Source organism: Cyrtonyx montezumae, unplaced genomic scaffold (assembly GCF_038088225.1).
Source record: "Cyrtonyx montezumae isolate F1298 unplaced genomic scaffold, pur_monq_1.0 scaffold_24, whole genome shotgun sequence".
Classification (NCBI taxonomy): Eukaryota; Metazoa; Chordata; class Aves; order Galliformes; family Odontophoridae; genus Cyrtonyx; species Cyrtonyx montezumae.
The window spans coordinates 8116427-8133152 of record NW_027071981.1 but is presented as its reverse complement, the minus strand read 5'-3'; the positions used below and the strand labels follow the sequence as shown (position 1 = coordinate 8133152).

The 16726-nt window shown below is 39.4% G+C and overlaps 1 protein-coding gene across 2 annotated transcripts in view; it reads right to left on the bottom strand.

The window, feature by feature from the left end:
* FBXO11 (F-box protein 11) overlaps nucleotides 1-16726 on the bottom strand; it is a 61736-nt gene that overhangs the window by 7570 nt on the left and 37440 nt on the right. For both annotated transcript variants that reach the window (XM_065739589.1, XM_065739588.1), the window contains exons 5-11: nucleotides 16060-16189; nucleotides 15039-15122; nucleotides 14824-14956; nucleotides 9428-9534; nucleotides 9230-9341; nucleotides 4335-4441; nucleotides 4112-4249 (exon numbers count right to left, since the gene is read on the bottom strand). In XM_065739589.1, coding sequence (XP_065595661.1) covers nucleotides 4112-4249; nucleotides 4335-4441; nucleotides 9230-9341; nucleotides 9428-9534; nucleotides 14824-14956; nucleotides 15039-15122; nucleotides 16060-16189 — 811 coding nt within the window. The remainder of the gene's footprint in view (nucleotides 1-4111; nucleotides 4250-4334; nucleotides 4442-9229; nucleotides 9342-9427; nucleotides 9535-14823; nucleotides 14957-15038; nucleotides 15123-16059; nucleotides 16190-16726) is intronic.

Here is a 16726-nt window from a genome sequence, read left to right as displayed (position 1 = left end):
AGGAGGGCTTTCTTCTTTCTCTCTTTCAAAGATCACACCACTATAGAAACACAGATATTTCACACTGGCTGTTTTAAAATATAGGTCTTGGAAAAAAACAACAAACTAATCACGGAAGTTTAAGATTTCTTGAGTGTTTACTGACACTCATACTCTTCACAGGGCAAAGAAAAAGAAGGAGACCAAGACAGAAAGAACTGGCAAAGAAAATCCCGTTCTGCATCAGCTTAATTAAGGAGGGAATACACGTGACTGACAACATTAAAAAGCAAAAAAGCTCAGAAAAATTTGCCTACCAAAGCATGGAGTGGTGTCCATCTGAGAGTAGGCGGAGTTCATAAAAACCCCACAGCAGCATAAAGAAATCCACATTCACCACGCAAAACAAACCCTTTATTTTAAGGGCAGAGGAGACATTTGCTATTGCTGCAAAAGGCCAACTGAATTTTTACACATTCTACAGAGAGGTTGGGCATCAGCTTCGTCTATGTTTTGGACTGAATAAACACTCCTTTAATACGACAAGATCGGCAATATTCAAGAGAATGACTTCAAAAAGTTACTGTCGCTCATTCCTCCAGCCCTATGAAGGCAAGAGACATCTGTGCAAGGCAGGCTCAGCACCTGGCCAACAGCAGAACGTCGCTGCCTTAGGAAGAAGAGGTTAAGTTTTGACAGGCATCTGAAGACAAAGAACAGGCTGAGAACTTGGGAGTGAAAAACAAAGCACTCTTTAACCTCTCAGAGTCGGCACTGCAGTACAGAAACCCACAGGAAAATAGTGTGTAGGGTAGGAATCTGGCACTGGAATGTACTTAACCCACTTCACAGTCACAAGCAGTGACTTGGTGCTCACCAGCAGCTCATGAGACTGAAGGCACTCTGGGCTGTGGTGACCATGCCCTGGTACAGTTTGTGATCTACAGGAGGATAAGTCTAGTGAAAAAACAGAAGTTCAAACCCCAAACTTCAGGAGAGCAAACTTAAAGCTATTTAAGGAATTATTGGATGAGATCTGGGAAACTGTCCTTAGGGACAAAGGAGCGGGGTCCTCAGTCACTAGAAAAAGGGAAACATTACAGAGGCCTTGTGAAGCCCTATCTGTAGTACTGCATCCAGACCTGGAGCTCCAGCTCAGGAAAGATGTGGAGTTTTTAGGAAGGCTCCAGAAGAGGCCACCAAGATGCTCAGGCAACTGAAGCACCTCTCCTTTGGAGACAGGCTGAGGGAACTAGGCTTGTGCAGAGAAGGCTCTGGAGAGAGCTCACTGCAAGCTTCCAGTGTTTAAAGGCTCTCCTTTAGCACTCTCCTTCACCAGGCTTCCTACAGCTGAAATCACTTTATTACACATTTCAGTGCGTATTCAAGTCTCAGAGAGGTGTATGGACATATGTATACACTGGAGAGGATTAGGAGTGCTTAATATAATGCATTAATACAGCTTAGATGAGGCTCCAAGCACTCAGATAACATGAAACACAGATGTAATACCTTCAGCTTGTCACTGCTCTTTGCAAAATGGCCACACAACTACATCTCTAGAGGATATAATAATGTAAAAACACACTCACACTCACACTGCTAGACAGGAGCTCTGTGTGGGTTCAACCTTGTCCAACACAGAGCAAGTATGCTCCCTAGGATGCAACACAGAATGCAGAAGCACACAGCTGCACAATTCCACTATGCCTGACCCTCTATTTTCTAGAAGGAGGTCAGTCTCACAGGATGGCTAAGGCTGGCAGGGACTTCTGGGTCCACATGCCTGCTCCAGCAGGGATACCCAGAGCAGCCTGCCCAGTCCATGTGCAGGAGAAGCCTCTCTGGGCAGCCTGTGCCAGTGTTCCAGCATCCACACAGCACAGAAGTGCTTCCGGGTGGTCAGAGGGAGCCTCCTGTGTTCCACTTTGTGCTCACTGCCTCCTGTCTGCCACTGGGCACCAGTGGAACCAGTACTCAAAAACCCAGTCAGATCTGGGTTACAATCAGCAGACAGAACAAGCCATCTACAAGGGCAGGAAGGCATCCTAACAAAAGGAAGAGAGACCCATAATTAAGCAAGCCTAACAATACTCAGGAATCAAAACCTGCACCTTCTAGAACTATCCTCTTCCAATATAAAATACATGGATTTTTTTTTTGAAGGCTTATTATGTTATTTGCTTGCCATAATTACACTCATTATTTATTGAGAACACAGAAATTCACTTCCCAAAGTAAAAGTTCTATTTTACTCAATAGGCATCTGATGCCTGGTCAACACTCCTCCAACACACACAATGTAAAAAAGCCTCATGTTCAACAGGAATGTTAAAGCAATTTAAGAGGCTGAACTGATGCATTTAGTTTCTTTAAAATGTTGGACTACTGTGTATTTGGAGCATGCATCGAGTGAGTATCACTTCAAATGATTATCTGTTCTAGTTAGATAACTGAACTTACTAAATCTGGGCAGAGTGTGTGGCAGAAAGATGAAATACATGGGGGATATGGAAGGAACAGTGGATCCAAAGGTCAGAAGGTAAAGTGAGACAATGAGATGAGAAAACAGAGGTACAGTTTCCACCCAAGCTGTATTTGTAATAGTGACTCGGGACGTGTCTTTCTCAGCTAGTCAAAGCCACTGGTGTCCAGTGCTTGCATTTTTACAAGCATTCTTTTTCCTTTCTTGGCAATTGAGTAACATTTGCCAGCAAAATTTACAATTTAGATGACAATAGATATTTACTTACAAAGAGTGAGTGCCTTGATAAAACATACCAAGTCTAATTACAGCCTTCCTGGCAAAGAACAGGCCTAACACATTTAGCCATAGCTGGTGAGGCACCGTGTCAGGTATTAAGGCTAGGAACAAAATGTATGCACAGGAGGATGCAGCAGTACCCCATAGCATGTGACACATGCTCCGGGTTTGGCTGACCTCATTCTTCAGCAGCATTCTGAAATCAAGACTGTTACAGGAAGGCCTCCATTACAACAGCACCTATTTATCTCCAGCACCATTAAAACGGAAAGCCAAAAGCAAGCAGCTAGATGGTTTATTATTTTCTATACCAAGAGCTATCGACAATCCCTATCAAGCATTATCCAATTCCTGCAGCAGGATAGTCACATCCTGTGATGGAGGAAATCTGAAATCACACTGATTTTGTTTCTACACTTGATCTGAAAGAGGCAGTACTAACCTCAGTATCCCTTGCTTGGTCTGATGTTCTGTTCACTGTACTTTAATCCCATTCTGTACTTTCAATGAACAGTTCACATTTGCATTCCTAACTGAAGAAAAAAGTGACCAGAAAAAAAAACTGTCCTTTTTGTCAGCTGGGTGGGGGGAATTATGAGTTTGGCATTCAAGGAGGAAAAAAGAATGATGTGGCACTGTGGGGAAGACATGGAGTATTTTGCCAAAAACAAATAAGCAAATAATTTCTTATTCCAATGGCAAAAATCCTTTCTGTTCTCTATTTCAAGGGCTATGCACACTAATTACTTGTTAGCTTACATGCACACGGAAGGTATCACCTTCATTCCACACAAACACTTTCATTAAAGAATGCCTGAATGCTGAGGCAAATTTGTGTTGAAATTCCACAACAACTACATGCCAAAAAGAGCCTTCTTCCCAAGAGGTTGGGCACGCTCTGCTTCAGAGCTGCAGCCTTACAGCAGGACTAAGTGTCCACGCAGCATCATATTATGTTTTTGCATCTTCTGGCACCTTAATGAAGGTACAGAATCCTACAAAAAGCTTAGTTTTTGTCTGTTTCACAAGAAAACCAATGTGATAGTGTCAATGTAAACCTACCATGCACATTGTATTTCAAGAGGCATTTTACCATGTCAACATAATTCAATCTAAGAGGTTGCCAATCATCTGCAAAAAGTGTGTCTGAATGCCTTTCAGCTAAAACTGTCCTTAAGGTGAATTTGCCCACACGAGGACAAAAGCAGCAGCCATAGGTAGATTTTTATAACATCCCTTTATGTAGAAAAACGTTTTTGTTCTTTTTTTTTTTTTAAACAACATTTATTTGATAACAGGCAAAACCTGAAGACTTCAGCTATGCAACATCTGAATTTCTTTCCTCAAAAGAAGAAAACGAAGTGTTACCATGCCGTGGTCAAAAGTGAAAACGCCAACATCACGTCCATGGTGAATGTGATTCCGCCTGATAATGGGATTTCCGTGGTTTTTAACCCAAATCCCTGCTAATGCATTGTTGGAGATCTCATTGTCCTCGTATATTCCCTAGGAAACAGAGAAGGTATATTACAGTGGGGATCAGGAATAGTAAGCCGCTGTATCAAAGTAAGGACATTTGTACAGAAGATACCTGTGCATGGTCTGTAATATAAAGTCCAACATTTTCACAGTCGCTGATGTTACAGTGTTTAATAGTAGGACAAGCTCCTTGGCCACTCACGCATACTGCAGAGCCAACTGGAAGAAAACAGAACAGTTACCATAGCGTCAAAGCACAGTGTGTTTATAAATAGTCTGGCAGCGCCGCTGCAAGAGAAGTTAAGAGTGAACTGGTATTTTTAAAAGATGAGGCATGCGCAGTGCCAAAGCCTGGGAGCCACTGGCAGAAAAACACCCATGTCATCATTCTGCAGATGCACAAAACTGAGGGAAGAGTCTCCTTCTAAAATCCCTTCTCCAGGCTCTATAGCTGCGTACGACTGGCAGAACTGACAATAATTTAAATACTAATTCATGCTTAGGAAAGCTCCTGCTCAGTCATCTCCCCACACGAGGCCCACTGTACGCTGACGTTTACAACAAAGGACCACAGGAATACAATACAATTCTAATGATAATCACTGCCTTATTTTCATTTCGTTTCAACTTTCATAACGTGCCCAACCCAATCATGGTTTTGTAGCCTGCAAAGTCATACTGTCTCACTCAAGACGAGCAGGAGACAGGCAGCACAACGTGGTGAACAGAACCATACACAAGACACCCAGCTGAATCTGAAAGCTCCTTGCTGCAGCTCCTTGGATGACTTCACCTACTACACTACTACCCGGACAACAAACTCTTCAGGCTGCTAGGACTCAAAACAGCTTGAGAATTCATCAGCTCAGCTCAGCTCAGCTCCACTGTCTTAACTCCATGAAGGATGAAAACATGACACTCCGCTCCCCCTGAAATCAATGGCAGATTTACAGTGATTATTGAATGGTAAGATTTCACCTACGTGTTATCTGGCCTACGTAACACACACCTTCCCTTCAAGTAAACACCATTAAATCAGCAAGCCAGCACATGCTCTATTAGTAAGCCTACATATTACCTTCAAGTACAGTACCACAAAGACAAGACTATGTTTTCTTTTTTAAATCCCAAAGAAATTATTTTGTCTAACCTGACCTCACGAACACAGACACTAAGGATTCTCTGGATAAACTCCTGCTTCAACTGTCATAGCTGGAGCTTCAGCACATATTTTTTAGAAATACATTTAATATTGATTTCAAGATTTCCAACAGCTGAGAAAAGACCATAAAGCTTGTTAGCTAGTTACAGACCCATTACCCTGTTAATTTACACTTTAATTTTTCTATTGGATTTCTCCAGCTTCAGGATCCAGTTACTGGTTATGGATACAGTGGTATGAAAAGAACCAATGAATGTACGTATTTGGTGCAAGTGCAGTATTCCTTCAGCCTTCTCCTTCACTAAGTAACAAGGTGTGGTCAGTATGTTTTTCATTAAGAATGAATTCTTCTCCTTTATCTTTTAGGACTTCTCAGTGAACTGTTCCTAAAATTTCACGATGTTGCTATGGACAACAGGAGCTGATCTGAACCAGGAATAAGAAGTGCACTACAATCTCTCCATTCCTCCTCAGTATCCCCACACATGCAAGGAAGGATCACATTGGCTCTTCTGGCCACATGACAGCTCATATTCATCTCCTTACCTACAAAGACTCTTACAGCTTTCCCCAGGACAGAGGTCTATCACACTCAACGACAGCCTTTTGTTCCCAGTTATTTGCACTTCCCCACATTGACACAAACATTATGAGAGCTGCCTGCCAAAAAGGGTGTAGTAGCTCATCCTCCTTATTATTTCTAACACCCTAAATCATCAGCATTTACAAACTACATCAGTACAAGTTTTATTTCTCTGCCAGTCACTGACAGTGTTAGTGGCTTCAAGTCAAGTTGCCATCTTTGGAACAGCCACAAAGTAACCAAGGATAGCGACCCTACAAGTCATCTCAAATCTATCTGATGTGTGCTCTGTTAATTCTGTGGAATTTGAGTGCTTAAAAGTAGCACAGGATGAAGTCAAATCTCTTTCAGGGATCCATTTACTCATACTGGGACTGCTACCTCCTTCAAAAGAAGTCATAGAAACACTACGTGTAATGCAACCATTAATGTTTTCTGTAAGTAGACATAAATTTCCTGCGATAAATAAATTTTAATTATTGATTAACCAAACCTTGCATTCACGATCTCATTCCATATAGGATCAATAAGTAGTACTACTGGCCATATTTCATCCTGTTGAGTCCCTGATAGGCCTGGCCCCTCCCATCTGCTCCAACGAGGTCATACATCACCTAACCCAGGTTTCAAGTTCCTGCTGACAGATAATAGGAGTCCAGAAGACACGTTGGCCAGTGCTCTTTAAACCCTTGTACGATTTTAGAAGGCCTGTTTTTACAGCTGCTTTAACTTCATCCGTGGTTACTGTCAAGAGTGGAACATATTTCACTATCCCTCTAGGGTATGAGCACATTTATCATTCCTACCTATTCTCATTAAATATGGAACAAAAATTACACAACACTTTGTCATTCAAATTCTTTATCTATGACAGATCAGCATCACTGCTGAAACCCTCCTTCCAAGTTAGGCTCTTCTAACTCACCTGTCCTCTTGCTTTTCAGGGCCTTCCCCTCCTCAGAAGGAAAGAACTTACATTTCGATGGAAGACTCATGTTCTGTTGAGGGTCAGGACTTACTACAGTTTCTGGCAATTCCTAGTTGGTGCCGACTTGTATTATCTGCTATCAACTTCTGCATTTTTGGGACCTCAGTACGATGCTCTGGAAGTACAGCTCTTACCACATTTTGATTATTAAAAAAAGTAACCTTTATTCTGATTCACTTCAGTGGACTTTATTCATTGTGTGACATTGGTACTTTACGAGTACCAAACACATAAAACTACTGATTTTGATTGATTTATTTTTAACCCAGAATATAACTGCATACACTTGAGCGACACTCGAATAAACAAACGAGGCTCTCTTCCATCAATTTCTGTTTTTACCTATCAACGTGAGAACCAACACAGATATCCTCTGCAACAGATGCAGAAGAGTATCTGGATTCAGAATATTGAAGTTATGAAGATGCTTACGCCTGGCAGTAAGAGACCTTTCAGCTGAAATTACTCACACTTACATAGCTCCCATCTGGATGTATTACATACATTAAGAACTTTACATTTAACAACGTAGAAAGATGCTTTAACGCAATTAGGAGACCTAAAGAAAGGGTATTAAGCATGTGCGAGGAGAGAGATTCTGAATCCTTATGGATCAATATTTCAGAGATGCCACTGACTTGGAAACAGTAAATGCCTTTTTTGGCAGACTGCCATTCTTCCTACCTTTTTTACCCACACTCAATACTTCCTGAGTAGGTTAGAGCAAGGCTCGGTGGAATTAAAAAGTCAATAAAAATTAATAATCAATAACTGTTGACAGTACAGCCTACGCACTGCCTCCAAAATTGACCAAGAATGTTGACTTCAGAGCAGAGAAACAAATTTAATGCAGCAAAAATTCAGCAATCCAGTGGGCTGAAGAGGACAGAAGTCCAAAATGATCAGAAATGGCTTGTCATGATAAAGAGTGGCCAGGAAAAATCGAAACAACCTTAACAAACATTTTTCACAAAAATATTGAGAGATTGAGAACACAGATGAATGTGTTCCAACACGATGCCATACAGCTCTTCAATTTACTTCTCTAAGGAAGTCTAAAGTAGTCCAATAAATTATTTTCATTACCCTTACTTCTAGGGTCCCCAGTACTGCATAGAGGAACTGAAAGAACAAACTTATTTCACATACTTGAATTTCCCAGTATTTAAGATAACAAAAAGGTAAAATTAAAGAAGTCAGGATACTGAGAGTAGCTAGCCATCCTTTGTTCCTCATCTCTTATCACTTTCCCATAATAGCTGATCCATCCCCAATAAAACAGATGGCAATGTGAAGCAGAGCTGCCTTATTCATAACCATGGTAGCATTTTACAACCTGAAACCTCCAAGAAAGAGTATGTCTTCCTCTACGAGGCACAGCCAAAGGAATCCTTCCACTACCCTCATTACAGTTCCCTGGAGGATTTTCTGTTTGTACCAGAAAAATATAGTGTGTGTCTAGCTGAAGATCTCCTCATTTCCCTGCCTTAATGTTGAGCTGAGCAGCTATCATGCACAGCCTGCTGGGTAAATTCATTCCACTTCACCACCTGAACTTAGATATCTAAAGTTTACATTGTGATTTCCATGCAAAGACCCAGTATCTTTGCTCTTCTTCACCTCTTTTTTTTGATGCTCCATTTCATCAGCTTGCTTTTGAACTCGTTAAAACTTGCTATATCTTTTTGTGAACTGCAGACCTTCACTGCCTCTTGATCCTCCAGACTCTATTCTACTGAGGTTTAAATTTCTCATAATCTCTGATGGTGAAACAAGCGTTAAACCATCCACATCATGTATTTCTTCTATCAGTACAGCTAGCAACTCATATTTAGAACACATCAAATCCCTTCCATTCCTGACAGGAAACAGTGTCATCAAATTCCAACAATGCACACTGTAATGAATCTAAGGTGAAAGTCCCACATATGCCCCCTTCAAATACTGTCTTCTGCCAGCTACAACTATGCAAACCAGAAATAAGTAAGTTTTATATAAGAATGCTCCTCTGACTGTTCAGGTTTTAAGCTCAGCGAGTCCACAGTGACTCAAATGGAAGGCCAAGTACACGTGACAGCAAAGGTTCTGGACCCAAGTCTTGGGAATAATGTCACTTAAAGTCAAAAAAGTTCAAAGATCTGTAATGAATACCTGCACAAAGAAGTAAAGAAATGTGCCAACATTAGTCACAATTCGTGCGCTGCTTTCACACACTCAGGTTAGATTAGTCAACACGAAGCAGTGTCAATCTCAAACAGTAAGAAGCCCACTAACCTGTACAAGTACTTCGAATAATACAGTGATCTATAATTGGACTGCAGTTCACGGTAATCTCTAAGCAGTGGTGTGCATTGTGGTGCTGAGCAGATTTGTCATCAGGATTGAACTGAAAAAAGAAAACGAGTATTTATCTATCGGTTCGGGCATTAAAATGAGATTATTAATAGCTCCACTTAAGTCTGAGATTCTTACCCTGATTGTCATATATCCAACATAGGCATCTTCAGAACCCTCCATAAAAACGAAGGTGGAATCTCTAGTGTTTTCTATTATAACTTTATCTGCTACTTTTCCAGGAGCTGCAAAACACGAAATTTAAGCTTTAGCAAATGCTGCTGAAAAAAGGTCCTCAAATAATTCTGTTCAAGGCAACGACAGAAGAAAACAATCATTATTTCTGGAACACAGAAATCTTGGTATCACAAAGACATTTCAAAGATGATTAAAGAAGTAGTCTAACAATCCTGTGCCGATTCAGAATCTAGCAGCATAAGAAAATCTTCTCTTACACAGAACTAGTTTTTCTAACTTCTAGTTTACTGGAATTTCTAGGAAAATGGCTCCTCATTAAAATAAGCTACAAACTAAAACTTTGTACAAGGCAAAGAAACACTAGCTACAAAATACCAGCACACTTACTGAATACAAACTGGACAGTTTAATGAACACAGATTCCAGTCTAGAGACACTGTAATTCTCTTAGCAAATACAGTTTTGTTTGTCTCTTTTCTTAAACCTAAATACATCATTTCATCCCTTATTTAAACCAATTTATACAACAAATTAGTAATCTGCTTATGACCTCAATAATCAGCTACGACTCTCAACACCTCTCAAATTTAAGATTCAGAGTTGAAGTGGTTTCTTCATTATTATTTACAAGAAAATCTTGTACAACTAGACTGAGCTCTGCTTTTGAGAGCGCATGTAAGGTTTCAAAATAGTTCACTGCCACATTCCCATAATCTGCAGTTTCATTTCCCACGTTAACAGCAAGGCTCTGCTATATTTTCATCCCTAATCCAAAGGCAGAACATGTTTACACTGGTACTGCAAAGCCAGCAGAGGGAGCACAAGTTAACAACAGTCGTAAGAGTGGTGTAAATTCAGTGATACTCATTCACAAGCAAGAGACTGTCTAACTCAAAACTGTACATTAAATATGCACGCTAGAGCAATCCTTCCTCAACATATGAAATGCAAATATTCAAGTTTCACAAATTACAGCAAATAAGTAATGGGAATGGCTTCGAGTTGCAATCAATTCCAAAATCAATTCCAAAATGAGAGGCAAATACAGAGAGATTTGCCCTCAATTTTCTGTTTTATTGACGAGTCTATGCACAGAATTTCTCACCAGCAGATTTTTCTGTTGTCTGTTGACACTACAAGAGACAAGTGGTATGTCCTGTTCTTTATCACTCAGGCAGAAAGGTGCCAGTCAGAATGAAGCAATATTTACATCATTATCTATCTTGTTCACACTATCTAAAAGCCAGATCTCTGCTTTCACTACAGCAAATGTTTTAAGGTAGTCTAACTCTTCATACTGCTATTCACTTACTACCAGGCAATAACTTAACCAGACAAAACAGTTTTGTGTGGCCCAGTGATATATCTATCGGGTGTTTTTTCACCATAGTGTAAATGTATTGTTATATATACACCTGTCCACCGCAGCACCTGAGGAGGAATGGCCCCACAGTACTGCAGCTGAATAAAAACTGAAAATAAACAAGATCTCTAGTAGAAAACAGAAGAGCTAAACTAATATCAGAACTGTGTTCCTTCTCAGACAGCAAGGAAGGAGAAATTGTACTCTGAACCGCTACCTAAACAAAGCAAATCTGTGGAAATGTGCTTGGAAGCATTTGCTGTGCACTCACAGCTGATCTCTACAGCTATGTCCTTCCTCTCAGCACAAGAGTTAACCTACAGGTTAGAGTTTGGGTGGTCCCAGAACACCCATTACAGAACACGCCAATTAGTAAGACGAGTACGTTCAAAAGATCCACCAGGAAAAGGCTTAAAAGGGAAGGGGACTTACTCAAGCACTGGTTTCATTTTAAATGAATCAAAGACATTTTATGCAACAACTTCCCGAATCTTTGCAAAATAATTATTCAGAGAAATACTCCTATTTCCATTTTTGGCTCAGATCACCTCAGAAAAGATAAACCAATATAAGAAGACAAAGAAAAGGGGTATTAATTTCATAACCAAGCAAAGAAGCCCATTTGTCAAGTTTAAGAGAGTCAGCATTGCACAGGATCAGCTTGACAACACTATAAGGGCTAAAAAATGAAACTATTTTAGAAACTGTTTAATAGAAAGCCTATGACTAGGAGCCTGCCTCTTTTTTAAAAATAATTAACTTAATTAAAATAAAAATCCAGATACTGGATGTAGCTTTAATTCCCAAAAATGTATAAAACGATTTGAGTTTCAGTGCATTAAGAGCAAGTAACACCAGATTCTGCAGAAAATAATTAAGACTCTACGCAATCGTAACAGGCAAAATGCTGAGATCCTCTCAGATCCTGAGCTCCACAAAATCCATAATGAAGAACACAACACTAAATGTGTCTGAAGTATTTCCAGTTCAAAGATGCAGAACAGGTATCTGAAGAGGAGTTCAGGCTATGAAAGGTCTTTCTTGAACACAATAAGTATTTAATTGTGATAGCCTTCACCATTTTATATTTTACAATTATTGCTCTTATTGTTGCTACTGTTATTTCTTCTTTGGAAAAATCCTTTCATAATCCCATTTTCACTTATCTGCACATTATTCAAATCAAGGGGAAAATAAAAATCAAAGCCCTATCTCCCACAATACAGGGCAAAAAAAAAAATCAATTAAGACTTTCAGATCAAGATACACATGTGGATAACTGCTGAAAGAGTTAAGAGGAGGAGTTTTGCCATCTTGAGTGACATGAGATCTCCACAGAAGGCCTGTACTCCTGCATATAGCTGACTCCCCTTCACCTACTTCTCTCCCATTTCCACCCCTCCAAATCCTAAAAAATATTATTTACTTATTAAAAAATTAATAGGCAGTTCTGTCCACTGAACCAGATGCATCAAAAAAGAACTTCTACTCTTGCTTCCTACTTGATGGTTTAGACAACCCACGTTATTATTCTTTTAATTTTGTTTTTCGACATGGTTACCCACTTAGTTGACCAAGGGAAGCTAGTAGATGTGATTTTTTTGGGGGGGTTGGGGGAGGGGGATTTCAGCACAGTTTTTGGTATTACCTCTTACAGTATCCTTCTGGAGAAAACATCCAGCATACAGCTTGCCAATTACATAATATGGGTTGGGATCAAAAGGTTATAGTAAGCTGAGTCTCCATTTTAGGGCCAATTTTCTTTAATGTTTTTAAAAGAAGTCCGGATGCAAGACTCAAATACATACAAAGCCAGTTCGTGGATTATATTAAACTAAGAAGAGCTGCTGAGTCCCTAAAGAGTAGAGATCTTGCAGAGATGTTGACAAAGTAACTGTACTATGCTCATTTACCTAGTTACAACAAAATAAAACACCAAAATTAAACAGAAGAACAAACTTAAAACACTAGGCATTATACTGCAAGAAAATTTTTCTCATTTAAGAAGACAAACTTTCAGAGTTTGAAGTATGCCCTTCTAGAAATGCTGCGCTTCCTCACAAGTCCACAGAAGAAATCATTCAAGAAAGCTGATTACAATGAGATTTGGCCCTACCACTCTGAAAAGCGCAGACTGAACTGGAAAGAGCACTCCTTCTCCAAGGCTTACTGCTTCACATTAATTTTTCTTTTCTGACCAATCTTAAGATTGACTCCCTCTACAAAGACGCTGACCATTTAGTGTAGGAAGTCCGACAACGTGAAGAGACAGCACTACCAGAAACCGAAACAAATATATCTTGCATTTTTGGTTTACTCTTGGAGATCTTCCTCCCTAAGATAGTTAAATACACAGTGCAGGTCTCTTTGCTTTCAAAGACCTGCATTTAAAATTGATTTTTTGAATAAGTGAAGATAATTCCAGAGAAAGAGAGTTACTGTAGCAGAGGGTCTTTCAAACTTAAGAGAAGTCAGAGTATGTAGGGGCATAAATAGGTATCAGAGATGTCCTTTCAAATTTCATTTAGAAACTGAGATATAAAATATCTTAGAACAGTACTGATCCAGTTTGATCTGGATTTTTAACACTGAAGGAGTATGACTCTTGCCCTAGTATCCATTACTGTCACCCTCTAACTGAAACAGAAGCCAGGTCAGTGTTTTTGTTAATTCTTCAGGGCTGTGCCTGCATTTGGCAAGCACTGCAGCATACCAGGAGTGGAACTACAGAGTTAAAAGTTCTGTGCTGAGGAGCAGACACCCACACCATGTTTGTTGCAAATGAGGCAGGGAAGAAGCAACTGTGACTCTGGATCAGTCCTAGCCTGGTCCCTTCGACTGAATGCACACTGACTGCTAGAGTGCAGCAAGTGTATTCCAGGAACATGTCTTAGATTAGTCTCACCCAAAAGGAATTCAGTTTGTGATCCAAAACCTCTCCATAACAAACCTACATACTCTAAGTGGGAAGTTCAGCACATTTAGTATTGTTAGTGCAGCCCTGAACTGACAAACTAACATAGTAACTCAGCTGCACCTTGCTGATCTGCAGGAACCAGTTTCAAGACTAACAGTGGAACTATCTGCCTCATATGGTCAAAACAGTTCTCCCTCCAAGATTACAACACCCAGGCAGGATGTGCCAGAAAGAGGTTCACTCAAGAACAAGACAGTTTGTAGGCAGAACAAATAAACACTTGAGGACATTTTTTAATTTTTTTTAAATCTCAAAAGATGCACAGAGATGCAAATCGACTTATGGTCACTGGAGAGGCAAGAGATTTAAGACTTAACAAAAACTTCTACCAAACAAACCTAAATTCTTACCACTCTATTGTGTTACTCAGAATTAGTATGCTCACAGTAAGAGCAAAAGAGCAAAAAGCTACTCTAGCAACGCAGTTTGCAGACAGGTGTACTACTGTAAATTAACTCCCCAAGTCCTTCAGTACAGATTATTTTCTTCTCCATAAGGTGTTCTTTTTTAGAGGAACAGTTGGGAGATGAACAGAGAAAGAACCTCTAGTCTCAGAATCTTTCTGCTAGATGTTCTCATTCCTTCCTTGAGATGAAATTATAATGCTGAAGAAAATGGGACAGATACTAATTTGGTCTTGCTCCCACTGCTGGGTTCTACTCAGGAGATAAGTTATATATAAACAAATTTCATATGAACTACCTGAGAATTTCAATTGCAGTCCTAACTGAATATACCTCCTGACAAATTCAATTTTTCTCCTAATAAAATAAGAAGTTATTCCTAGAACTAACAAGCAGATGATGGTATACTTTGGTCTGAAGCATCAGCCATTTTTTGGCTTTTTTTCTTGTACAGAAAATATTTATTTCGCTAGGCTCACAAAGAAAGATTGGTATTCATACTACATACAAGATACACCAGAATATCTTTGTAGCAAAGGCAGCAGTTAACACAGGTCATGCCTCAAGTGAAAAAAGTTCTTAGTTTAAATACCTGCACCGATCATGGTGATTGGAGATTCAATATATATCCATTCATCAGTATATATACCAGAGTGAACAAAGATAAGTCCATCAAAATGAGCTTCCTGAACTCCACCAAGAGCATCCTCAATGGTATCATAATACTAGAAGAAAAGGGACAAATTCAGAGAGATATCCATGCAAAGATACACAAATACTCTTAAGAAAGACTGCTTAGAAACATACCAACATATTTTCTCTTCCTTTGTATCTTGCGGGATTACTGTAGAAGTGTTCAGCAAACCCCGGCTTTACATGCGCTCCTTTGTACTGAAACAGGGAAAATAGTTTATGGTAAGTTGCAGACAGGTGGAGCTGAATGCACAGCCAGACATGTGAATGTACACATAAGGGATCTACTTATCCCTTAACAAGCTACTTGCTATTATCAGTTAAGTTTCAGTTTTCTAAGTATCATAGCTGACTTCCCACATTAGGCACTCAAGTGTGCAGCACCAAAAACAAAGTCTGAATCTGAAAAGAGTGACCAGCTAAACCAAGGCCTTCCAGAGGCCTACGAAGGAACTGAAATCTGACAATAAACGCTGTGTGTGTGTACGCACTCCACCAATACTGCTATTATTCCCATGTCTTGATTGTAGCTGCTTACCTCAAAACAAAACTGCTTTTATATGGTGAACAAAAACTAACCTCTTACTCCTTCACATGTGATTTAGTACTGAACCAAGATGCCAAGTTTTAGTTTATGAACTTCTGAAATTTAAAAACAAATACGCATCGCATTGCGTAACATCCATTTGGATATTTTACTGATTTCCCCCTCCTACATTTTTCAGATATCACACCCAGACATTCTTACAGTGTTTTGATACTTCAGATTAGAGGTTCCATCACATGCCTTAAAAGTAATCTGCTTAGCTCCAATCATGTCAGCTGTAAAGCACTACTTAAGCCCAAGTGATATCCATATTCAGCTCGATAGAGGAAGAAGCGTATGAATCTCACCATCAGCATGCACACCTTTAATACACCTGATTACAGCATCTCTCAAATCAAGAAATACCTTCAGATATTTCCCTATTGCATAACAACATAGGAATCTCTCATTTCCTTAGTCTCATTATCTCACTTACTTTAAATTCCAAAAACCAAATTATTACTATATCATCAGCTGTATTTCAGACATTGAGATTTTTACTTCTATAAATCACCTTTAAATTGAAATATAAATTAATACTACTGTTACCAGTTGCTGAAAGCTTTCCTTCCAGGGATTTGGATGTTCATATTCTTCTGGATTAATCTGATAAAATTTACCAGCTTCAGGATGCATCATTGGGCGTGTGTACTCAAATACTTCCATATACAGTCTTTTCCTGGGTAGAAGTGTCAATCACAGAAGAAAATTAATGTACTACAAACTCCTCTTCCATTTTAATATACCACACTAAAAATAAATGTATTTCTTTCCCCGACAGCGTTTGACACAGTTCATGACAACGAATCTGAAAACCTTGGTGCCAAACACTTAAACACTTTCCAAACAATTTCTCTGCTGGACTGACTTCTGTGCTTTTGTAAGATAACTCTTAACATGTTTCAGGATCCAAACGGTCCCATTCTCAACATGTAATTGAAACACAGGAAGAACTTATTTTAAGCTACACTGCTTGTGAAATCAGTGTCTAATTGTGTATTAACTGCAGCAGTGCTTTAGCACTTAGGAAAGCTACTAGCATAAGAACAACAAAACTCAGTATGCTGCCGATCCTTCTTCACCTTACAAAAAAAAAAAAAAAAAGGCTAAAAAAATGCATTCAAAGAGAACAAATGATTTACCATATCTCAAGCAAATTTCCATCGTTGAGCAGATTACACAGGCTTAAAAGAAAATAATGCTCCAACTACAAAAC